At 51.0% G+C, this 25,168-nt stretch overlaps 5 protein-coding genes across 6 annotated transcripts; 3 read left to right on the top strand and 2 right to left on the bottom strand.

Annotated features, from left to right (window-relative positions):
• Positions 1–2,365: 2,365 nt before the first annotated feature.
• PV10_07628 (uncharacterized protein) lies at positions 2,366–4,902 on the top strand. Its single transcript, XM_016372554.1, has one exon. It carries the CDS (start codon positions 2,782–2,784, stop codon positions 4,429–4,431), a length of 1,650 nt encoding a protein of 549 aa, XP_016221886.1. The 5' UTR covers positions 2,366–2,781; the 3' UTR covers positions 4,432–4,902.
• A 5,700-nt stretch (positions 4,903–10,602) lies between these two features.
• PV10_07627 lies at positions 10,603–14,180 on the top strand. 2 transcript variants are annotated; one of them, XM_016372552.1, is made up of 3 exons: positions 10,603–11,151; positions 11,532–11,648; positions 11,854–14,180. In XM_016372552.1, the coding sequence occupies exons 1-3, from the start codon at positions 11,133–11,135 to the stop codon at positions 14,052–14,054; spliced, it is 2,337 nt and encodes a 778-aa protein (XP_016221884.1). In that variant the 5' UTR covers positions 10,603–11,132; the 3' UTR covers positions 14,055–14,180. The 2 variants fall into 2 exon arrangements, with proteins under 2 accessions (XP_016221884.1, XP_016221885.1); XM_016372553.1 differs by lacking the exon at positions 10,603–11,151 and having other exon boundaries at positions 11,508–11,648.
• Positions 14,101–18,421, bottom strand: PV10_07626 (uncharacterized protein). Its single transcript, XM_016372551.1, has one exon. The coding sequence runs from the start codon at positions 17,980–17,982 to the stop codon at positions 14,194–14,196; it is 3,789 nt and encodes a 1,262-aa protein (XP_016221883.1). The 5' UTR covers positions 17,983–18,421; the 3' UTR covers positions 14,101–14,193.
• Positions 18,422–18,708: 287 nt separating this feature from the next.
• PV10_07625 (uncharacterized protein) lies at positions 18,709–21,587 on the top strand. Its single transcript, XM_016372550.1, has 6 exons — positions 18,709–19,010; positions 19,074–19,097; positions 19,177–19,289; positions 19,362–19,795; positions 19,846–20,147; positions 20,204–21,587. The coding sequence occupies exons 1-6, from the start codon at positions 18,957–18,959 to the stop codon at positions 21,425–21,427; spliced, it is 2,151 nt and encodes a 716-aa protein (XP_016221882.1). The 5' UTR covers positions 18,709–18,956; the 3' UTR covers positions 21,428–21,587.
• Positions 21,588–21,635: 48 nt separating this feature from the next.
• PV10_07624 (uncharacterized protein) lies at positions 21,636–24,261 on the bottom strand. Its single transcript, XM_016372549.1, has 3 exons — positions 23,393–24,261; positions 23,112–23,343; positions 21,636–23,057 (listed from the first exon to the last, which is right to left on the bottom strand). The coding sequence occupies exons 1-3, from the start codon at positions 23,876–23,878 to the stop codon at positions 21,877–21,879; spliced, it is 1,899 nt and encodes a 632-aa protein (XP_016221881.1). The 5' UTR covers positions 23,879–24,261; the 3' UTR covers positions 21,636–21,876.
• Positions 24,262–25,168: the final 907 nt, after the last annotated feature.

Raw genomic sequence — 25,168 nt, 5'->3', positions numbered from 1 at the left:
ATACCAGCATGATAATTCACTGGCGAGGCTGTCAATAGGTGTGAGCAGCAGAAAACTTGAATCAGTATCCTTTGGACGTGTGCGAGTTTCGACCGCACTGGTATTTGTTGAGGTCAAATTGGTTTCTCGGGCATCTCGGGGCGAGGGGGGACCCCCCAGGCCTTACTAGGAGGGTCGCCTAGGGGAGGACTTTCTCTGTCTGTACTCCGTAGGTAGGTAGTGAAAGGACGGGACTCCAGTGCCCCTTGGCACATGCACATGCACACCAACACAGGTACGCATAAAGGGCTATGGTCGATAATGTGTCACCTTTGGGTCTGTCGCACGTGGTCCAAGTTCGAGATCTCACTGTACGGAGTAGGGTTTAGTTATAACGGGGAAGGGGGATCCCGCCCGTAGGTGACATCCTCCCCACCCACACTCACCCACTTAAGGTACCCTTTCACCCATTCACCCATTCACCCACCCATCTCCCTTTGGAGTTTTGAGTCAAGTACTCCGTACGCCAACAGGCTAATTAGAAGCCAGAACATTCCCGACTCCCGGGTGACATGCCAACATGCTTACAAGCCCCAGCCGTCGTTGCTTGCCTCCACTGCCAGAGCCCTCATTAGATTTGTTCTCGTTGGGTCACGAGCGGGCTTAATTGCCAAATAGGATCTAGTCATCTGGTCTGGTGATGCTTTTATTTTCACTTGTACCCGCGCCTGTGATAGACAACGTGTACTTGTTTTGTTTCATTGTTCTCTACTAATGACGCACTATGGTCCAGATTAATGCTGAATCATCAGTCTGTTTGTCAGAGTGATCGATATTCTCAGTGGCAGTACGTTTATGCTGAAGCCAGAAATGACCCGTTTAGCACTAGGTACTTAATGAGTATCAATAGAATCTGGGGCGAAAGGATTTCAGAGTCTGTGCCTTGTGAGTGGGGAGCTGCGTTCAGTCAAGCTTGGATTCAAAAGTAATGAGCGAGGTGCCGAAATCATCTTCCGAACTAAAACCATGGGAGGTCACGAGTCTGATTATTAGATTTAAGGTGCCTGAAATTCCTCATGTCCAGATGCCTGGCTGCGGAGAAACAAAACTCATCAACCCCGAACAAAAGAAAGACGGCGAGAATTTACGTTGGGCCTCGCATTTTGCCGACCGGGAATCCTGAATTAGGATTTTGCGGTTTACCCCTTCCTGTATTGGTCACTCGAAACCCATGGCAAGTGCAGGTGACTTGAAGAGAAATATAATGAGCTAGAACCTCATATCGCACGTGCGGCGTGATCAAGCAACTCAGACGTGGGTCTAATACTGTTCGTTCAACTACGTGCCAGCCAAACATGTGTATGCGTAGACAGCATGGCATTATGTACCTCTCGAGAGCACCAGTCCTTCGCATCAGTGGTTCATCTGAGAATTAGGGTGTGAAGCGAGGCGTTTCTCAAGATGTGGTCATTTCATTTGAATTTCATGGGCTTGCAAGTCACTTTCGGTGGGACTTGCTTAGGGATAATTCGCACGGGCGCTTGTGCGCCGCAACTAGTCGAAATCAAGGCCTTGGGCCGCCTAAGTTAGCACTTGTTAGGTGGCACTTCGGCCTATTATTGCTTGAACCTGGCCGTGGTTGGTAGCCGGGAGGTCATTCGGTCACTCGATGTAACAGCTAGTACCACCGCAAGCGGACACCTCCAGCACTACTCCGTACTGGCTCAACAGTTGACTGTTCCCAAGGTTCTCGATCCGCTAGCCTGGTCTCGAATTGTCTGCCGGAGTTTAGTCACCCCCCAGTGAGCTCCCTCGACCATCCTCTAGAATCGGGACCTTTGCCCAACGCTACGTCCCTTAGCACGCTTAGGTACCTCTTCGTACCTATCGTGATGCGTGGGTGCGTGCTACCCTAACCTGACCTGGCCTTCTTCGGTCCCGGCAATGCGTGCTTTGGTGATCCACGGCCCCACCCCCTGTCCGGCTGTTGTACCAGGCCCTGCTGGCCCTGGTCAGCGGTTTTCAAGTTGCCGCCCACCGAACTAAGCAAGTCATCTTGCCGATTGCAACGATTACACCGTTACGACCGTCTAGGGGTACCACCCATCCTTCCATGGACCACGGGGCTATGGACCACGGGAGCCATTCTGGGCCTATCCACCATCTTTTGCCCTCGACTTTGTTCTAAGCCCCGTGCCTCACTAGTCGGTTGGCTTGCCCACCGCCTGTGCTTTGTTAGTCACGACTCATGCCCCGGTGGCACTCGAAGCCATCCAGTCCTAGCGCGGTCACTCGTTTGGTTTGCATCTGGCAGTTGGCATTTGGCATTTGCACCTGCACCTGCTGCACCTGCCTTCAGCCATCAGCCCTCCTTCCACCCCGAGGCCCTGTTTGTTATACCCGTCCTCCCCATCGATCGCTCCTTCCGCCCTCTCAACTCCTCCACACCCACCATCCTGTCTTTCCTCCTCGCCAACCCAGCATCAAAAACTCACGCTTCCACCCTCTGGTCGACTTGCTTCTCCCCTGGCCTCTCAAACTGTCCTCGTCGGTACACTGTTAGTATGTGAATGTCTCTCTACAACAGATTTCACAGGTCGCTGCAACTCCTCGATCGGACCGAGGCCATAGATTGCGTCACAGCCGATCATCTGCCGACTTGATCGATCGCATTCACTGGCCGCCAACAACGACACAGAGTCTCGTCCTCAGCACGTTCCGAGTGTAAACTCGACCACCATCACCTCCCTCCTCTCCTCTCCTCTCCTCTCCTTTCTCTCCCCGCTGAGAAAACCAGCAGCCATGCCCTCGCGCTTAGTTCCTCCCGTCCTGTCCTTGGACGCTGGCAAGATGCACCACATCGACCCATCCAATGCCTGTAGCTTGATGGCAATGTGGTCCATGTTTTCAAAATGTTCAGAAACCCTCAAAGACGGTCACCGACTGGAAAACATGAGTTGGCGAGTGTGGTCTCGGGAGTCACTTTGTGTCACCCCCGTCGACTCGCTCCCACCCCGATCCAGTGGCGTGCCCTCTCTTTCCAACTCATACTCTTCCGAGGAAAGCGACCGCCTGAGCGACAAAGGCTCATGTACCATTAATTCGAGGTCGCGATCCTTTGGCCAGGATGACTGCGCCAGTTCACTCTCGAGATCTCGACACCTGACATCTCACACTCTGGAAAAGATTGTCGTCACCATACAAGAGAAGGCCGACCTTTGCCCTTTATCGCCTTCAATAGGTGCAAGTCTTCCTGCACCATCGCTATTATGCTCGAAACAACCCATGCTTGACGAGAGCTCTTACCCCCCACCCTCGGAACACTTGCAAGACTCGATGGAATCGTGTATTTCGGAAACCACCGCCGCCACCAACACGACCACACGTCAGAGCGAACACAGAGACTCTGATACATCGGTGTCGTCCGATGGGTTGATCAGAAGTGGATCCGTTGTCCATGGTTTCTCTCCTGTCACGTCCTCCTTCCGGTCTCGAACAACTAGTAGCGGTCTACAACCTGACAACCCCACCAAATTGATTCCTAAGAAGAAGAGCCTCAAGACAGCCATGTTTACCCTCGGAGGCTCATCCGAAGACGACGACTCGTCGTTCGAACAACGACTACTAACTCTCAGGCCCGTACCCCAAAAGAGCTCTCTCTCCCAAAGTTTAAGCAAGGGAAATCTGGCCAGCCAGGCGAGCACTACCATTGCACCCAAGCGAACATCGTTCCGGGACGTTGTCGCTGAAAGGCGGATTCAAGAAGACGCGGAGAATGATGAAGGGGCGATTGAGAGTAGCGACGAGGAGGATGACACGGATGATATCATCGAGTCTGCTATTGAAGAGGATGATGAGGATGAAGGGGACTGGGAAGATTCCAACTCGGATGACGGCAAGGCGGGCGTTGGCGAGCCCATTTTCCGACGTGTCGAAAGTCGGCCTGACCTCGTTTCTCGACGATCAATGCTGACTCTGGCGCTCAACAACGGACCCAGCAACCTCGGACACGCCTACTCCCAGCCTGCACTCCATCGACCACGGGCGTTGTCTCCTACACAAAACAGAGATCTGGCCGAGTCGCCAGAGGACGAGGATGCGATGATGATGCCCGCTTCCAGGCGGCCACCCATAGCCATTCCCCCTCCCAAGATTAATGGAAAATCATTGGCACATTCGCCGAGAACGACTCGACGAAACATGTTGTCGACGGAGCTAACAGAGTCGTTACGCAAAAACCTGCTTTGGGAGCGACAACAAAAATCACAAGCTGCCAACGCCTTCCTCAAGAGAAGTCGCAATGCCCAAAGCATGGCGAACCTCCAAGCACACACGGCCCCAGCTGTAGGCCCATATCAGCCGCCGCCAGCCGCGACGGCCGACACTTCCAAGAACAACTCGTGGAATCATTACTTTGACAATCCTTGGGAATACAACGCCAAAGGATGGTAGAGAGACGTGGTTTTTACCACCGACGTCAAGTGTGCATCACAGGATGACTGGATTTGAATTATTGTTATTGTCTGCGTTCGGAGCGGGAAACTATCATCTTGCATGCATTGTATGAATTTTGACTCATCTATGGTACCTATACAGGTCGGAGGACTTTGGGGGTGAGATGGTGAGGCCCTGACCCCATCTTGACCAAGGAGAACGGGGCGTATCTTTCGGAATAATTGCATCACGGCCCAGATCAGAGTTTTGGAGAGGAAAAGTGACACGTTTGATCATTTGGATAGGGCGCAATGGACGCCCATGTCTCAATCTTGTTCCATGCTCTCAAGAACAGGACGTGACTTGAGTTGATGGAACTTGAGTGTGAGGATGATGAAGCGATTCAACGATATGTACTATAGTGCGGCAAAGCTCCAGCTGTCTAGTTAGTCCAGACCTCGTCTGCCGAATTTACATGGCTGTAAACTATGGATTTTCGTGTACACTGGGTTTCTGATGTGTGTCATGTTCCATCTCATAGCGGGCGAAGGCAGACCCAAGACTGTGTGTGTGTCGACCAAGACTTCGGCCCGCGTTGAGTCGGAGGCATGAGGTTGGGAATGGTGACGAAAGGGAAGATGTGATTGTTCGTCTCGAGACGAGTCAAGCCTACTCGAGTCGAGTCGAGGGGTGCGTTTGCAGTGGTGGCCGAGGCGGCCGTGAGTGGCATCATTGTGGCACTCTGATGAAATCGGAGCAAGTCATTGGCTTGGCGCCTTCGGTCCGGGTTCACATGACATGGAAAAAAAACCCGTTGTTGCCGTTCCTGCGCTGGCAGTGGCTACCCACGCCTCCGTTCCTTCCCCGAGATCCTGGGGCGACGGGTGGATATGAGGTTCAAATCCTAAATAAACCAATTCTTACTGGTGCTCATCAAGGCATCACTTGCGTCTTAACAAGTGAATAAGGAAAGACTAGCAAACATAAGAGAATATTCGCCTCCCGCATCGTAATGGCATCAACTTTCTCCCTGAATGGCACGGCACGAGTAGAGATGATCGGTCCGGTGGTAGCATCATGTATGTCCGTAGAAAAGTCAAAAGTAGTAGTGATGCTACAGTACCAATTAGTCGAGAGTTGATTGGTATACTTGTGCAAGGCGTGTTCTCTGCCTAAAAGGACCGGACTTTTGGATGGCACGAAAATGGTGCCCAAGGTACAGTCCAGACGTTCCAGGTGAGGCTGTGAGGCTGAGTTCATGTTCTGGGTGCCTGGCAGGTAAGCCAGGCTAGGTACTTCAGGGGACCTCTCGGTGGTCTGACAGGCCCATCCCAGCGACCACAGGGCCAGATGCCCCCTATCAACAGCACCTAAATAACATCGCCCCGAATATGACCAGTTTATAGGTGTGCTTCATCAGTGATGCAACCGGTCGTCTGACTCGTTAGTGATGGGCATTGATCGTACGGGGCTGGGGGGGATATTCTCTCCGTGCTCCGAGCTCCGGGTCTTAGGCTTTGCAGCAGCCATGTACCCATGACCTTAGTGAGGATCAATCACCACCGGCAAGGGGCCCTTTTGGGGCAACACTCCATCCATCTTTCATTCATTCATCTCTGATTATTGAATGTCGATCAACCAAGGGCCCGCAGGCCGGGGACGACCCTTGCCTGCTAAAGGGGCCGAGGGGCCCCTCGGCCACAAGGGAGGGGCTCACAGGCACGACAGGGCATTATTGTCCCAATGTTGATCTGGACTTTAAATGGGCATGATAGGGCAACGACTTGTTTGGGTCGTTGGTCTACTCCGTAAGTTAGTGACCATGCCCATGAGTGACCCACGGTGCTACCGCCCCCGGGAGACGGGTTGAGATTAGTGGGTTCTCGCGGGGCAAAGTCTCGTGGCATCCAGCACCTCTCCGTTGGTACCGCGATACCGTATATACAATAGAAAGGTACATGGGTGGCAAGAAAGTGCTTAAGTACTTAGTACTTTCAATATTGGCATCCCGTGCCTGGATTTCCGTGCATTTGCATTCATGTGTGTCCATGTGACCTTCAACGTGTTGATCAAAAACCTGCGTAAACACGTTCTGGTGTCGCTCATGGCCAGTTGTAGGCATAGTCACCCCCGCAAGTGGTCAGGCAAATCCTTCCCTTCGTGTGCCCTGCTTTCGCCAGTGCCTGGTCATGTTGTCCTACTGTCATGCTGTTCAACCCATGGACAGTACATACAGTACAGGAGATCTTCTGTCGAACTTGTTACGCAGCCAAGTGCTGGAGCTTATTTTGAGCAGCTACCCACCTCCACTCGACATGATCAGCTGTCCTGATGTCCAAATGTTCAAACGTCTCCGTGCCCGGAGTCGACTAGCTATCTGACAGTGAATCAAAACAGGATTCGGGCGCCGCATGCTACGACATACATTTCACACCGTGTCACGGCGACACAATGGCCAATCGACGTATTGATGACTCTGCCTTTGAAGCTCCGGAGAGGAAAATATCTCAATGCCTAGAAACTTCCTTGATCACCCACTACTACTAGTCAGGTCAGAATTATTCGTCCCGGGATTTGTGGAAAAGAAATTTTGGTGCCTTTTTGGCCGCTGAGTCATGATACTCGCAGCCGTTACAATTGGTTCTAGAAATAAAACCTCACTGAATGATGAAAGCTGATGAATGGTTTTGATCCTCTAGGATCGAAAAAGGCATCATTCCAGGAAATCACCAGCGCACTGGACACCTACCAGGGGCCCAGTTTCCAAATATTGGACATGCCTAACCTGGCGAGTGCCTACTATGCGAATTTCCGGACCCAAGTTCTACAAAGTCCAGATTGAGTATCGAAGAGCGAGATAGCTAAAGGCGGGTGCGGATCGGGATCTTGAGACCAGCCGGTGTCTTGATGATCATCCATCTGGTTGTGGAGCGGCATGGCGATACAACAGAATGAATGGTGGGGTACCCCGACCAGACCTGCCACTCTGCCTATCTCAACATATTCGCTCGTCGGTTTCAGATCCGGTTACCATCATATGCTTTTCCAGTCGTGGGTCACTACTTTCTCGGCATATTAAGTCGGCGACAGGGGAAGAAATGGAGGTACACTACGACACCGCATACTCGCACGAATGCACCGTGTGGTGCCGGGGTTGTACAAAGCCTACGAGGCTTTGGGGGCCACTTTCGTGGCTAGTGAAGGGGCAGGGTGGCAGGGTGTGCATGCCTGGCTAGCCAGAGAGAGGTGGATGATCGACGACAGTACTTACCGTGGTCCTCTCTCACTCCTGTGACTAGATATCGACTCTCGAGGTAGCACTCGGTAGGTGTATCAGAGAAGATTGCTGATGCTCTTCGTGAAAGTAACTTCGGATGCTCCGACCATCCGACCATCCGACGGAGGAAGGTTTGATATTGATTATCCACGGAGTATTATTTGGACTGGAGACCGTAGAGTCCATGTCCATGTCCATGTCGATACCTGGGGCGTTCAAGATAGCATATGTTGAATGTCTCCTGGAATTAGCCAAAAGGGGAGTTCTGCCACATACAGACAGACATGCCCATTGAGTCACCTTCCTTTTGCGGCCATCCCTTCGTATCATTCACCAAGGTTCGATAGTGATGTAGCACCCGGTATCTCGACTTCTAGGAGTAAAAGGTACAAAGGCACGGCAGACAAAGCACGGCAATCCTCACACGCGAGACGCGACATTGACCCTGCATCTTGATTCCAGTACTGTCCTTTGCATTGACACAAGCATTGCCTATCACTGGTGCCTATGTTGATCTTTACGCATGCTTTGTGCGGTTTAGTTCAACAAGGGCTTCATCCATTTTTCTTAGCTCCCGTGGGCGCATTCACGCGTAACAGTACGAGTACACTACCTAGCAGGTCCTGAAACCAAGACTTCATGTCAACCGAGTTCATTTCCCTGTTGCGGACTACATACAGACACAGACACGAGCACACGCACACAGAGAGAGACTTCCATGCTGTACAGAAAAGGATGTCGGCCATGACTTACCATATTCGTGTCGAGATGAGATGAGATTTGATTGGTAATGAATGACCTTAGTTGTTCACTCTTCGAGAGTCAAGACATTGGCGAGTACCACCTCTCGTATCATCTCAGCAACATGTGTTTGACGATGGGCCATTTTGCACAACCGATGCGCCACATGCTTGCACGAATCCCCCGGTTAGGAGGTTGGGGACTCGAAGGATCTCGTTAATAATAGGGTATGGTAAAGATGACCGTGTTTTGTGATTGTACATTACAGTGTGAATGCCATTTCCACAAGTCAGTATCGAATGTATTGAGATCATCTGATGTCCCCGGCCCACCGTTGGCAATGGTTACCCCAGGTGTGCCGCCTGTGTCTGGTCTGGACCAAATTAGTGGAAATCTCATGTGGAGCACCATTTGTTGAAACGAGGGGCCGTAGGTGGATGGACCGATGTGATGGCATGGGATAGATACATGTGATGCGTTCATGAACAGAAAACGGGACGTGGTCATTTCGATAACGATACAATGATGAATTTCTAGGTCCAAAGGGACACCCCACGGCGGTTTGGACAAGCTACTCAGTTCTCGAACATGAAAGAATGGGACTTTTGAGTCCCCTTTGACTTGAACGAAAGGACAAAGCACTGATTCAAGGCACCCATCTTTGAATATGGCCCCATAGGCCAATCTGGCCAGCCTTGCCTTCTCCACACAATGCGCGGTGGTCAGTGGGCAATGAGGGCGTTATAGCTCTCTCATAGGGGTGGGGCAGCTCGTTGATCGTTGTTCATGTCCAGTTCCTGGTATACCTACAGAACAAAATTTTGAGTCGACAAATGCCAGTTGTCACTACTCTCAATCCTCCTTCCTCCCTCAAATGCTCTAAACGCAATGTTGGAAAAGAGAACGAGAATACAACAGAGGTGGAAATGATAATGCTGGATTGCATGTGGACCCGGGTGTCCTATCCGGGGAGTCCAAGCTTGCAAAGGGAGACAAATTGTGATCTATATGTTGGACGTTGGCCGTTCCCAGATTACCCAGAGCTTTGAATCGTTGGCGTCTTAGGGCCCAGGTATAATGGCGGAGAGTTTTCGAGATGTGTACATTAGGTCTCGAGTGTCTTAGGTGGGCAAGGAAGTAGTCTGGTGCTGGGTCGGAATCCTGCTTTGCAGTCGTCCAGAGTACAGCATACCAAGGGGAGGGCACGAGTGAGAAAGGAGTAGACGTAATTCACTGTCGTTTTCGATGTCTCTGTGATCTGTTGTCACATTGAACATCAGAGTATCTGACATTGCTAGGCTATTGCTACCAACAACCAGCAAACCCATTGTCTATATGCAGAGGGCGTGTTGCAGTGTTCATCGCTGTCAATTTACCTCTTGGTCTACTTGCTACTTAGTATGATACAAAATAATGGCCATGACTTGCTTCTATGATATTTCTCAAGTATTGCCCAACGAGACAAGCCAGGTTGTGTATCAACCCCGAGTTGAGCATGAAATTAATCTGTAATGGCAAAACACAAAGGCTTGGTCCAGGTAGCTATGATTCGTATTCGTGTGATTGCTAAGACCGCCTCAGGCTTGGACCAAAGACTTGACCGTTTATTGCAGGTGGTCGGCAGTGATATCCAAGAGTTATCGTTGACATTACGAGTCGTCAACAAGGTTTCTTGCATTGACCAGAACCAGAACAATTTGAGGAGGTGTGATGTCACTGCCAGCTTTTCGAGACTCAACGGTCAAAGTCAAAATAGATGATTTCGGCGCCACGCATGGCGGGGAACCTTTTCCCGAGCGCCAAGGGCGTCATCTGGCGGATGTCGCACAATAGGCGGTGGATGGTGGATGGTGGATGTTGGTAATGGTGGATGCTCTTCCACGACTCACCATGACTGTTTGGGAGTCATCAGTCTTGCTCACTATGGACAGCCTTGCACATTTTCTTGTAGATGTAGTGGGAAGACGTGTTTTACAAGAATTTTGTATAGAGAATCCATGTGTATACATATTGCAATAATAGATGCTGGATGATTGATTCAGATGTAGTGTCTGGCTTGAGTTGTGCCTTCCTTCAAAGAACATAGGTTTCTGGTTCCTTCCTCTCGTTTCCTCCCCCCATCCCCCCTTCCTCCGTTTGTGCTCCTGCCACCTGCCACCTGCCACATCCATCTCCATCTCGCATCGCTCCTTCCTTGGGTCCGGATACGACTGCAGACGCACACGCAGTCTACACCGAAATCAAAAAATTCAATTCCTCCATTCCACACCACGCGAACCTACGCTTCTCAACTTCTTGACCTGTCACATTGTCCCAGTCCCGAGTTCTGCAGTCTTGTGCCGACGATCCCTGAATCTCTGCCTTGCTCTGTCACATTCCTGACCTCATTCAAAGTGAAACATATCTTGAGTGTGCCAGCTCTGGCGAACCAGGGGAGCAGTTAACTTTGTCAGGATACAAGCTGGTCATTCACCCATTCCATCATAACCCGCATTACCCCAGTACGAACTACCCTCGTCTACGGTCTGTCCATCCTCGTCCTGATCCTTCTCCCGCAACCGAACCGACCATCAACCGACCAACTGCCGGAATACCACATCCAGGGTCCTAGCCTTCGCAAGCCTCGTCCTTTCTTCTAAGTTACTACCGCCGCGGGACTCAGCCATTTTCGTCATTATTGGCATCGACAACTCATCAAACCATGTCACGAGACAGTCCTGGTAAGCAGACTTTATGCTTGTGTCGAGTTAGCCCCCAGCGGCCCCCTTGCTCATGACCACCCCCCCAACCCCCAACCCCAATGGCCTCCAGTGCCTCCCTGCGAGCACCAACGCGTGACTGCGCGCCCAGCCCAGGGATAGACTACAGCGATGATACTTCCAACGACATTCACTCGCCCCCAACTTGTACCAGCTGAGCAACGCCACCAAGGCTGTTGTTGTTGCCTAATCGCCCTGTTCCATTCAACCCTCCCTATCCTCCATACCTCGTCTCTCGGCGGCTAGTAAGATGCACGTCGCCAGCTGACACACAGACCCCAACATGCTTGCATCCCATCACTCCACGACACTTATCACTGGCTAATTCGTAGCCTCAATAGTTGTCGCGACAAACACGGGCACCGTCGGCGATCAACAGGCCACTACTCCTGGGCCCAGGCCTAATCAATCCTCCACCTCGCGCTCGCGCGTTTGCCGCTTTTGGGGTACATCCAGAGGTACGCATTTTCCTGTCATTTGCATTTCTTTTCTGTCATTGGCTCCATTTAGAACACATTCCACCCACGCGCTCAACCCACGTTCCCAAACCCCACAGCCTTGTCACCTGCTTGCCTCTCCCATTACCATCACCATCACTGTGATGTCTGTTTCTGTTTCTCCCGCCTCACAACACACCAGCATCATGGCTGACATGCCTCATAGGCTGTCGTGCGGGCTCCGAGTGCCCCTATCAACATGTTCCTCAACCGACAATCCCCCATCCCACCAATCATGAGATTTCCAAGCTCCCTCAGTGTCAAACACTCGCCCCTGCTGACCAGGACAGTCGGCGTCAAAAACCAGCCAGTGCCGGTGTCGTGCGGAAGCCCGTTTCCAATCTGCAACGGTCCGACCCTCGTGAATATCAGATTCGTCAGCTAATCACAAGATTCTCCGCCTCTCGACAAGACCATGACAATCACACAATTCTAGTCTTCACCTTGAGACCATCCGACCCAGACTTCCCCTTTGAATTGAACGCCCTCCAGTGCACCCTTACCCTTCCCAGCACCTATCCTCAACATGGCCTCCCGACTCTTAGAGTCACCAATCCCGAAATTCCCCGCGGTCATCAGATCAACGTGGAAAAGGGGTTCGATGTCCTCGCGGCCGAGCACATTGGCAAACCCCTCTTGAAACTATTCAATGAGTTTGATAGACATCTGGAGGAATTTCTCAAGGCAGAGAAGGCTCAAACAGTCAAGCTTATTTCCAATGCTGACAAGAGAAGAGAACCCTTGGCCCCCGTCGTCCCGACCCGCCAAGTTCCTAAACCAGAGCCACAGCCCGTCAATCTGGCCCCACCCCTTCCTTCATGGACAAGTCAACAAAGATCTGAGGCTCAAGCAAAACGCCAAGCTGATATCAGACAGCTCGAGGCCCGTATGGGACGTTTACCAGGCTTTGTCAAGAGCTCTGACGGGCTTTCATTTGCAGTGCCTGTTCAGATTCGCCACTCAGGAAAGTTGCCCGTGACCTTGTCGTTGCTCAGGGAAGTACAGTTGTATGTGCCAAAGCTGTACAACCTCGAACCATGCACTATCGATCTCAAAGGAGTCTATGGCTCCGACGCCGATCGCGTACAATTTGCCTTTGAGCGCCATGTACGGACTAACCCTGCAATGACCATCATGGGTCATATCAATTTTCTCGCGCAAAATATCCATGTATGGGCAAGTGAAACTAAACAACAACATAATGAGCCAACCTCTGACGATACCACCCAACCTGCACCGCAAGCACAATCTGGCCTGGCAAATTTGGCTTCGTCGCAGGACGAATCTTCTGAAGAGGATATAGACCCCGATCGTCCTCATGTTAGGATAATACCTCGGCCATCGGAATGGGATCGTCACGACTCAGGTTCTAGCAGTGAATATGGGAGCGATGATTCGGATGGATACGTCGACTCGGATGAGGATGAGCTGGATGCAAGTGAAAAAGATGGCGGCGCGAACATTCCTGCTGTTCCGTCCAACTCAGAACGCGGCATCTCCCTCTCCTTCCCCAACCTCGAACTTCACGGGATTGAGCTACTGATGCTGGCAACTGTTTCTCTCTCTGTGAGATGCTTACGTTGTAAGTCACAGCTGGACATATCTCACATTAAACCTAGCCACGCCTCATCATCGACTATACCGGGCCCAATATCAACTACTAGCACTCGCAGTGAAACTTGTCCCAAATGTTCCACACCTTTCACCCTTAGCTACCATCCGCTACCTGTCCACGCTCACTCGGTCCGCGCCGCCACACTCGATCTCACGGGGTGCACTGTCGTCGATTTCCTGCCTTCGACTTTTCAGCCCACCTGTTCCAACTGCTCCACCACATTTCCCGCCCCACCAGGTATGATCTGCGTCCGAGGTGATACTTTGACCCAGATCTGTCGATCATGCCATTCGAAGATGACTTTTACCTTGCCCGAAGTCAAGTTTCTTCGACTCGCACCTGGAGTCACCTCAGATCTTCCCACCCGCAAACTCAAACGCGAAAATCTTGGTGTAACATCTGGTACCCCTCTGGCTCTCAATGGAACATGCTCCCACTATTCCCATTCTTACCGATGGTTCCGTTTCTCGTGTTGTGGCCGGGTATACCCCTGTGACCGGTGTCACGATGCAGCGGAGCCACATGTTAATGATCGAGCCGAACGAATGCTGTGTGGCTGGTGCAGCCGAGAGCAGCGATTTCGACCCGAGGATTGTGGCTTTTGTGGCCGGTCTGTTGTCAGAAAGAGACGGACCGCCGGAACAGGCGGGTTTTGGGAGGGTGGCAAAGGCACGCGAGACAAAAGTCTGATGTCAAGGAAAGAGAAGAGAAAATATACCAACAAGAAGCCTGCAACCGAATCCAAGTCTTGATATGGGTCTTGGTTACCAAGATGCTGCTCAACGCAATAACAGAATATAAAAATACATTGAACTAGATTCTATGACCAGAGTTCTCTACAAACCAATCCCAACAGACAATGGCCGGTTTTCAATCAAGGATCCAAGGAAATTAGGCCTGATCCAAAGACTGTGCCAGGCACATCTCATAGTAACGACCTTTGAGCCTTTGCAGCTCCGCGTGAGTGCCCATCTCAGCGATCTTGCCATTTGCAAAGACAAAGATTACGTCCGCATGTCGAATTGTCGAAAGGCGATGGGCAACCGCAATGGTGGTCCGACTTAGGGCGGCCTCGTCCAAGGCACGTTGGACCAGTCGCTCCGACTGCGTATCCAAAGCCGAAGTCGCCTCGTCAAGCAACAGCAACCGTGGATTGCGGATCAAGGCCCTGGCAATGGCAATGCGCTGTCTCTGCCCTCCGGAGAACTGCATCCCTCGCGATCCACAGGGTGTGTCGAATCCCTGAGGCAGCGAGACCACAAAATCCAACGCATTCGCTTTGCGACATGCCTCCTTCAGCTCCTCGTCCGACGGCTCATATTCCAACCCCAGCGACACATTCTCCTTCACAGACCCTTGGTATAGAGTCGGTTCTTGCTGTACAAGACTCATGTGTCCACGATACAGTTTTGGTGACATGGTTGCAATGTCTTTATGTGCGAGACAGATCCGGCCGCTGGTTGGGTCGTAGAATCGCTCAAGTAGCGATATGAGCGTCGACTTGCCACATCCAGATGCCCCAACATAGGCGACGAATGAGCCGGGCGCAATCGACATGGAGACTCCCCGGAGGACTCTGGCGGCGTCTCTTTGCCGATATCGAAACTCCAGCTCTTCAAGGTCGACAGGGCCATCTCCATCAGGGCCGTTATCTCGATTTTCATCCGTCTCTCGAATAGTCGGCTTGAGACTTCGCAGCCAGAGTATGTAATTGGCTGCTCCCCGTGCTTTGGTCAAACTCGTCGAATAGCCGAAGAATTGTCCTGCTGCTTGGCCGGCGAACAAGACGCCCACGAAGATGATGTAGAATTGCTCTGTGGAATACTCTCCCGATGCAAGCAGGCGACTGCCGTACCAGAAACCAAGGGCCATAGCAAGGAACTCTATGGACTGGGAGAGTGAGAACCAGAGCATGGTCCACATAAGTGCCTTGGTAGATCTTAGAACAACGTGGCTGAGCAGTGCTGAGTATTCCTCAAGGATCTGGGATTCCAGGGTGAGAGATGCCACCGTGCGTATCGCCGACACAGCCTCGCTTGCGAGAGCGGCGCTTTCTGCAAAGTTCGCCGAATTCTTGGCCTCCAGCTTCACTTCCAAACGGATGCGTAGATAGCCAGCGATTAGTAACGGGAGTAGGGCGCCGAAGATTACCACCAGGGACAGCTTCCATCCATATGCCAATGCCAAGATACTGCTGGAGACCACATTGACCAAGACAATAAAAATCAAGAGGATGTTGGCACTTATCAACTCTTGCAATTGAGTGGGTAGATCAGTCAACTTCGAAGTCAGCGCGCCAGAAGTGTTCTCTGGCTTGTCAAAGAATTCCACATCCTGATGCAACACACGTTCGAACACCTCTGCTCGATATCGGTGCGTCACCACTTGGCCGATGATATTGCAGAGCCAACCGATGACAAAGTAGGCAGCCAGGTTTGCAAGCGCCACGACAAAGAACATGAGCGAGTAGAAGTTTGCTCGGTCTTGAGCTTCTTGCCCCGTGACCTGGAAAATGGTCAAAAGTCGGGAGAAAAGGAGGGCCTGGGCTGGGAAAGTCCCTCCTCCAATGAGGCATGCCAGGGTTGAACCCGCAAAACACCAGTAGAGATTTTTTTGCTCACGAAACATGATGATGATACATCGAAGCAGCGAATACCCCATTGTGCCAGACGCTACTTTTTGCTTTGCAGCGTCCTCATGCATGGAAGTTGCGGCGGTTTCCGTGCGCTTGAGGGTCATTCGCTCCCCTGACGAGTCCAAGGCCGCCTTTTCTGAACTCAGACCCTTGTTGTCATCTTCGTCAGTGGAATTAAGGTCTTGTGCGCGTACTAAGGCAGCGTAGTGACCATCTCGGTCAATGAGCTCTTGGTGAGTTCCCTGCTCGACGATTTTGCCGTACGAGATGACGGCGATATTGTCGGCGTTCTTGACGGTGGCCAACTTGTGGGCGATGATAAGTGTCGTACGGTTCTTGGAGACACGGTTCAATGCATCTTGCACAATCTTTTCTGCCTTTGGATCGAGAGCACTGGTTGCCTCGTCGAGAAGAAGTATCTTGGGATCTGAGATGATACTTCTGGCAATGGCGATGCGCTGTCTCTGGCCACCGCTTAATGTGCCAGCTCTCTCGCCGACTTCAGTGTCATATCCGTTTGGAAGATCCTTGATGAAGTCGTCTGCATTGCTGGCTTTGCATGCAGCCCGAATAAGCTCCAACTGCGTCTCGTGGGAATATTGACGTTGCTCCTCGACAAAACCACGAGCAACATTTGCAAAAATGGTCCCTCTAAATAGAGTAGGTTCCTGTTGCACAAGTCTGATCCTGCTTCTTAGCCACCTGGTGTTATAATCCTGGAGGTCGATGCCATCAAGGAGAATCTGGCCCGATTTCGGAAGATACCAACGCTCCAGCAGGCCAACGAGGGTGCTCTTGCCAGATCCGGAGGCACCTACCAGTGCAGTCGTCTTACCAGCTGGAATTTTGATGCCAAAATCATAAAGCACCTGGGCAGAGGGACGTGAAGGATAAGCAAAATTCAAGTTCTTAATCTCGATGTTTCCTTCGCAGGTGTCAGGTTTCTGTCCAGCTGGGTCAAGAGGATCTAGTAAGGTCGCCTTATCAATGACGGTGAAGAGCTCAGCAGCGGCAGATGCAGCATTGGTGAGAGACGTGAATTGAGGAGTGAGAGTGGAGATTGCAGTTGCAGCAATGGTGACAGACAAAACCACTGTGAAGACTTTTCCCACATCCTGGATCTCTCCACTTTGGTACATCCTGTAGCCTTGCCAGAAGGAGAGGGCAATGGCGCTGTAGACACAAAAGTACTCGGTAGAAAAGAGGATACCATAGTTGGGAGACTTTTTCTTGCCTTCCTTGTGGGCTTGTTCGAGAAAGACATCGTACTTGCGCAGCATCTTTTCTTTGGCATGAAATGCGTTGACCGTGCGAATCGAAGACAGAACTTCTTCGGCGAGTACGGCAGCTCGAGAGTATATCTTGACGATCCTTGCTTCTTGCACGGCGTCAATGGCGATACAGACAGCAGTGACGCCAAAGATGACGGGAATGACCGACATGGTGATAAGAGCAAGCTTCCACTGCGTGGCCAGGGCGACTATGAAGGCGCTGAAGAACAGTGAAAGGGCTTGGGCGACAAATGCAAGACGTTCTGCAATGCCTGACTGGATTCGATTGCCGTTCATTGTCACCTGAGAAGCAATGGCGCCTTGATTTGCCTTGTCAAAATGCCAGACCTCTTGTCGAAGGGTACATTCGAGGAACTTTTGTCGAAGAGCTCTTGTGGTTCGAATGGCCGAGATGGTGATCGTTGCAGTGGCAACATAGGTAACGACAAACCTGGCAATGAACAGGTAGATGAACCATAAGACGAAGGAATCGACATCATTCCTAAAATCATCGGCAGTCGTAATTCCTTCGGCAAAATTGTTGAATTTGGTAGTGAAAGAACCGAAGATGATTGTCATCAAAGGTAGTGTAGCACCTGAGATGATGGAGCAAACAAGGGCGACAAAATTTAATGCCCAGTCGTATTTGTCGCAGAAATGGAAGACACGAATATAATCTTTAAAGCCTCCCTCCTGCTCCTTTGCAGGAATAGTATCGGAAGCTTCCTTTTGATCATCTTGACTTGAGTTGTCTTGTTCCACCTTCTCGCTCATGTTTGGCAGTATCTTGCAGAAATCAAGAGCGGAAGTATGACCTTGAGGGAAGAAGAATGTCGCAAAAAGTCAATGATGGGCAATTGTTATATGAATGCCTGTGAGTGTAATGTGTCGATCAATCAGTAATGCTTGTGGCAGGCATCATTGATAATGAGAGGAGACGTGTTGCCGGGATGTTGGTAACCCGAGTTCTCCGAGGTTTTAATATACACTGTGTCCAGGGTCCTGGTGTTGGATTCGACCATATACGAGTACGGCTGTATTCATTGATGGATCCTCGTCGAGCTGGCCAAGAAGAACATGCTACACGTCACGTAGCTGGCTGACTGGCACAATGTTTTCGTTAGGATAATGGAAGTTCACATATAGGCTCCAACGATGGTTTGACGAGTATGAGAAATAAATATTGCAAGTAGGAGGGCTTGCTATTGGTGTTTGGACATGCGCAACATGAGAACAAGGCGAAGTACGCCAGGCAGCAGGGCGCTCGGCCACTCGGCTTCCAGGCAATCACCAGAGATGGCTTTTCCAGACCCTGGACAGAAGGAAGACAGATGTCTGGGCCAACTGTGGGTGGAGAAGCATGCGAGGTACCGCTGACCATTGACCGTGTGGAGAGTGGGAAACTCAATGATCTCGACGTCAACGATTCTCGCTTGGCACGAGAGCGCTTTTCGTTCGGCGGCCGCGGAACCCGGGCTCGAACAATGCCTCTCCGATACTGGTCCAAGCAGATTCTCTGAACATCATTTGGTGGTGTTCTGGCAGAAAGCAGCTAGACATTGATTTTCATCATTGCTATTACGCCGCGGAGTATTCGTATTCCGCACAGTTCGAGTTGAATGCCCCCTTGCTGGCTGTGGTGAAGACCCTGATTGACGAATTGAACTTTGCTTGGCTTCGGACCAATCTCCGACCAAGCGAGGTTGTAGAGGTCCAGCAACGACTGGTGCTCGGGAAACAGAAAGGTCATGTCTGAACAGGGTCAATCCGACTCAGAGACAACATCGTTGAGAGTGCCGGCAGTACGTTGTTCTGTTCCCTGCAAATTGCAAGGATGAGGTTGAAATAACATATTCTTTTTATAGTGCGACAGTTGCCGTTCTAGGAAGGTACGACCAACTCTGCACTAAAACTAGCAAGAGCGACTCTGTGAACGACTGAACGACTGACTGGCATGACTGGCATCAGATCCGTTGTGATAGAAAGGTTCCTTGTTCCAGCTGCAAGACATCTCATGTCGTTTGTCGGACAACCAAGAAGCGCCCTGAAAAGCGGCAGCGTGTCCTCGTGTCTTCTCGATTGTAAGGCAGACTGTCGTCGTTGGAATGAACTTTGTTTCTACTGATATTGGTTACTGACCTCTTGATCGGCAGTGAACGCGAGATCGAGCATGTCAATGACAGGCTAGCTAGTCTGGAGAGGATCTTGCAAAGGTTTGTACAGGAACACCCTCAACAAGGGCAGAATCCTTCGCCATCATCTTTGGCGGGCCCATTGGGAACACCTCGCGACACTCAACAAGACGAAGGTCAGCATTTCGAAGGAGACTCGTCTTTTACAGCCCATTCCAAATACATCACTCAAGCCTTTGAGACTAGCCTCAGCAATAGCCCATACTCCAGCACCATCCGAGATGTTTCTTCTGCTGTTGCGACTTTGCGAGGCTTTTTCAACGACAATATCGAGGCCGTCAAAGACTCCTCCCCTGAGGACAAGCCACTTCAAGAGGCCGTGCTCTACCCTCAACTGTCTCAACTCAGCTTGCCGCCAATGGACTTTGTACTGCGACTGCTGAGACATGCCAAAAGTCAGTCACCCCCCTTCAGACAGTTGTTATCGATATTAACCCTTTCATAGCTTACGAGTATAGCTTCTTTTACGAATGCACCTTTCTGAATCTGAAGGAGGTGACCACATTATGCCAAAGCCTTTACTTTCCGGCAGAATCCTACACAATAGCGACTTTCATCACGGTCCATGTTATTTTGTACTATTTGTGTCGAGACCTCGATGAGACCGCTCTTGAGCAGCTACATCTGAGTGCTGCAGAAGCGCGAGACATAATTGATACCTGCAACCTCAATGTCGAAACAGCTGCTCGAAGTCTCCGGATACTGATGGACCCAACATATGATAACATCCAAGCATTAACTATGGCGGTAAGTCTGACCACACCCCTCGCTATTTCGCCCCATATTAACAACAACCCCTCTAGTCGTTACAAGCCACCGAGGTTTCACGATCGTCCGCGGCGTGGAGTTTTGTATCTGCAGCTTGTCGAATGTGTCAATCAGCTGGGTATCACCGGCTTCGTCCTTACTCAGTCGACCCAAGCCGCGAAACCTCGCGCAAACGCGCCGTTTTTTGGTATTTGTGGACGTGCGACCGTGCACTATCTTTGAACTTTGGGCGGGCTTCTAGCCTTCACTCATCTGACATTACAGTTGATAAGCCCCGCTGGCCAGAAGAGATGCCCGGAGTTTGGGGGTTGTTCTACCTTCGTTGGATCGACTTGGCCCAAGTCCAAGGCGACGTGTACGATGAGTTGTATTGTGCTCGAGCTCAGATGCAACCCGTCCAAACGAGAGCCAAGGTGGCCAAAGAGCTAGCTGCACGGCTGATACAATCCCGGACGGATTTTCTGATTGACGCGACCGACGCCCCGAATCCACAGTCATTGCAGGACGGCATCAGATCAGTCGATATCATCCTGTTAAGCACCCTCACTCTCGTATATCGATGTGTACCTCCAGAGCCTTTACCCGGGAACAAACCGCCCCATCCACTCAAACCATCCCAAGAAGCGCTCGATGCTGCACGCGATGCACTGACCGCTAATAACGCGGCATTTGAGATTCTCAAACATCGGCCCGCCGACCAATGGCGGTTATTCATTCACTATACCCTCGTATGGTGCCCATTTGTTCCATTCCTAGTGGTCTTCAGCAACGCCATTGCCGAACGCAGCCGCGACGATTTGGAATTATTGGAAAAGGTTGTCGCCACATTACAAGGAGCCTCGATTAGAAGTGTCGGCGTGGATAAACTCCAAAAGGCATGCAAGACATTTACTGAGATTGCTCGAATATATCTCGATAAGACCGAGACAGCCGTTCAACAGCGATTCCAGCAGGAGCCGTTAGTCACATCGACAACCTCGACGTCATCGACGACGACGAATAATCCACAGCTCAACCATACCACAGCACTAGTGAATCCAGCCATACAGTCTCTATCGCAGCCGGATATGACCATGTTCGATACCCTACTTCCGGATCTTCCATTATCTCAACAGGCTTTTGATGGACTTTTTGATGGGTGGGATCTGGGGGTTGCGAATGATAATGCGAGGGAGATATCGTCTTATTTTGAGTATCTCACGGGAGCTGGCAACAGTGGTGCATTCCCTGGTGCTCAGCAGCAGGGGTTTTATAATTGAGAAGAACTTGTCGCATGCCTGGGGCCGTCAAACGGAATACTGGCACATCCACGGTAGTGATCTCCAGAGGTGGATCATTACGATGCAAGGCATAGAATTTGTAGACAGAAGAGCATATATTTACATCATGTCAAGAAATCAGGGTGACTGCAAAGACTCCTGTCAAATGTCAAAGGGGAATTTTCTTTCATCCTACTCTATTGGAGTAGAGAGAGTCATGCTCATATGACTTGTATGCTTTTCAATTGTCATGCCTCCATCTGCAATGCAAGGTCCATCAATGCAATACCGCGCTATGCCAAATATGCCACGTCATGCAATCCCGTTTTTAGTCTCAAACATACCAAAAGGTAGCGACAGTAGATGCTCATCGCCAGAACGCCAAGATTTTATGGCCACGCGATATGCCCTTCCAATAAATTCCAATCATGCCATGAGTTCATCCATGCTTACTTCGGAGCATTCTTTTCCGCATCAAGTGTGCCTCTCCTTGCTCTTCTTTCAGCCTGCTCCTCGAGCCGAACGCGTTCTTGTTCTTCGACGCCAGTGCGTGCCTTTTCATGCAACCGACTCAGCTCTTTCCGTGTGATGAAAGCACTGACCAAGATGCCAAATGCAGAGATGGCAGTATAGAAAATCCACATGGTCCGCAGGCTTTCGGTGTAAGCGACGTTGACGGCGTACTTCTCGGGCTGCGCGTACCCCCAAAGTAGCTCCAGAGTGCGCGCAAAACTTGCGTGAGCGACTTGTTCAGCATCCACTGGCCCCAGGGTGGAGGCGAGGGAAGATTCCTTGGTTGCGAGCTCGTTGTTGAAGACAACTCCGCCAAGAACAATTGAGAGTGCAGTCGAAATGTTACGGATGAAGCCAAAAGTGGCTGTTGCGACAGCAATGTCATGGCCCTTGACGTGGCTTTGTAAGGCGATCAGTGGAGATTGAAAGTTGGGACCGACACCCAACCCAGCGATGATCTGGAAGAGAATAATCATAGCCCAATTGGCAGTTGGCCCTAAAGCAATGAAGAGACCATATCCAAGGGTCATCATGCAGACGCCAAACCAGATGGGTTCGCGGTATCTGCCAGTTTTTTTGATGAAGATGCCGACGGCTGCGGAAGCAAAGGACAGACTGAGGACCAAGGCGAAGAGGTAGACACCGCTCAGGATGGGCCCAGCGCCGAGGACGATTTGAAAGTAAATAGGTAGATAGTAGGTGCTAGAGATGAAGACAAAGCCGTGAACGAAGCAAACTCCGAGGGAGGCGAGGTTGGAATAGTCGCGGAATATTCGGATGGGGATGATGGGATATTTGGCGAAACGCCACTCGTTGATGAAGAAGAGAACCATGGAGACGACGCCGAAGATTATCAGACAGAGTGTGTATGCGCTGTCCCAGGAATGCTGGGTGCCGCCAGATTCCATGCCGAAGAGGAACATGGTGATGCCGCCGACGATGAAAATCACGCCAACCCAATCGATGGCTTTCAGTCCAGCAATCAAAGGTGTTTTGGGGGTTTCGAGCTTAAGGAAGAAGATTAGCAGGATCAAAGAGAGGCCATCGAGGGGCAGGTTGATGTAGAAGCACCAGCGCCAGCTGACTTTCTGTGTGAAGGCGCCTCCAATGACCGGGCCTGGAATTGATGAGTATTATGACAAGGAAGTGCAGGATGAGTTCGTGGACTTACCGACACCACTGGCGATTGCCCAGACCATGCCGAGGAAGCCGTAATACTTGGGCCGATCTCGCATGCTAAACAAATCGGCGACACAGATATTGACCAGGATGACCAGGCCACCTCCTCCTATGCCCTGGATAACTCTGCCTCCGATTAAGACGCCAATTTGTTTGGCGAGAGCAGCCATCAGGCTGCCTGCCATGAATATGATATTTGCGAGTACGATCATAGGCTTCCTTCCCTAATATCGAAGTTAGTACAGATGGTGGATCTGGAGGGATCATACATACCCAAATGTCAGAGAGCTTCCCCCACAAGGGCACACTCGCTGCATTGGCCAGCAAATAGGAACTCCCAACCCACAAATAATTGGCATTGCTGGCGTTGAACTCGGTGGCGATTGTTGGTAAAGCTGTAGCGATGATAGTGACGTCGAGGGCAGCCAAAAACAAGGCCATCATCAAGGAAAACATGATAATGATGATTCTTCCTTTGGAAAAGCCGTCGGCACGAGACGTGGTTTTTTGTAGTTGGGCGCCATCAGACGGCGGGATGCTGGTGGTTGGATCAGAGTCCGAAGGTGGTGCGGCATCTTGAGGGGGGCTTGTAGCCACGGGGAGCTGCTCCTTGGTGGATATTGTGGACAAAGTCGAATCTCGTGGAGTGTTTGTATCGTTATCTGAGCTCGAAGGGCTGGCGATTCTCTGCTGATCTTGAGTCACATTGTCGGGGAGGTTGGCGGCGGCGATTTCTTGTTTTTCGGCGTCCGACGCCATGTTGAAGACGGGATGGTACCAAGGGCTGAGGTTGAGCGGCGTGAGATGTGTTGCGAATTGTGGATGAAACGATCACAGAGAAGCTGCAGCCTACAGCCAGGTGATATATCACAGGAGTGATGGGCTATAGTGGCCCTTCGTGTATGATCTCGGCGGCGGAAAGTAATCAGGAAAATTCTGCCTTACAAATAGTCCGGGCAGAGTGTCGAGAGTTGGCAATAGCAATGTCCCTACCAACAAAAGACTGTGCCTGGCAGGCTACAATGGAGAATGAAAGCGGCGACAGGGTCCAACGACGGGACTAAAGAGAGAACGAGATGAAAATATATCTCGGAGAGCGATCTGGTGGACGTGTGGCGTTTGGGGATGAAGGATGCTCCACTTGATTTCCTAATGTCGAAAAATGTTGCAAAGGCTGGTTGTTGTCATCAGTCATCAAATCCAAACACAATAAGGAGTAAGATCCCTCAATGATGGTGCCATTCGACGAGAAGAGGGAGTGTTATTTGAATGAAGACAACCTGGTCGAGGTTCTGACAGTCTCTTAATGCCGAAGCCTGGGCCCCAAACGTGTACGAGATGTTTAGAAGTCTAAGTGATGCTAAGCTAGTCGATGAGTCGACAGGCTTGCACTATTGCACAAGTCATCTGTGGACCTAGCGCGCGCCGCATGCATCATCGATCTGGAGAAGTCGCTAGGGGAGTCGCTAGGGGAGAGGAGGTCTGGAGCAGTGATAGGTGCACAAGCGCAGGCTGAGGGGGGTTCTCGGAGACTTGGCTAGGTTTGATTCCGAATCGGCACAAAAGTCGATTTTGGTGCCGGGTGGAAGAACTGCTCGAGGCAAATCGGATGGTCGAGAAGCTTGGACTTGGGCGAACAAAGTTTGGAGGGCTGCCTGGGGACAGGCGACCTCATCAAGGCGGAGGTCGTGCAGCAGCAAACAACGGTGGCGGGGTAACGTTTGCGGGCACTGGACAAGGAGGCGTACCTGTAGCAAGTCGGATTGAGAAGAACTGAATACGTATACGACACACAGTCTAGACGAAGGTTTGGATTGAGTGAGTCAACGAACACTGAACAATGAACAATGAACACAGTACCACAAGTGCCGTAGGTTCCAAGAGAGTCTCGGGGAGTAAAAAAAGTTGAATTGATAATAAAAAAGAAGGCGAAACAAATTGCAAGTGCGCCGTACAATTCAATCGTTCTTTCCCTGGAAGATGCGGACCTCTTTTGGGGTTTATGCACTTGGCAGGTAGGCGCGTGCATACGGAGTATATGGACTGTAA

The sequence above is a fragment of the Exophiala mesophila genome, assembly GCF_000836275.1.
Source record: "Exophiala mesophila strain CBS 40295 unplaced genomic scaffold supercont1.5, whole genome shotgun sequence".
In the NCBI taxonomy this organism is placed as follows: domain Eukaryota; kingdom Fungi; phylum Ascomycota; class Eurotiomycetes; order Chaetothyriales; family Herpotrichiellaceae; genus Exophiala; species Exophiala mesophila.
Note: the sequence above shows the minus strand (reverse complement) of the source record. Positions and strands in the feature narration are given on the sequence as shown.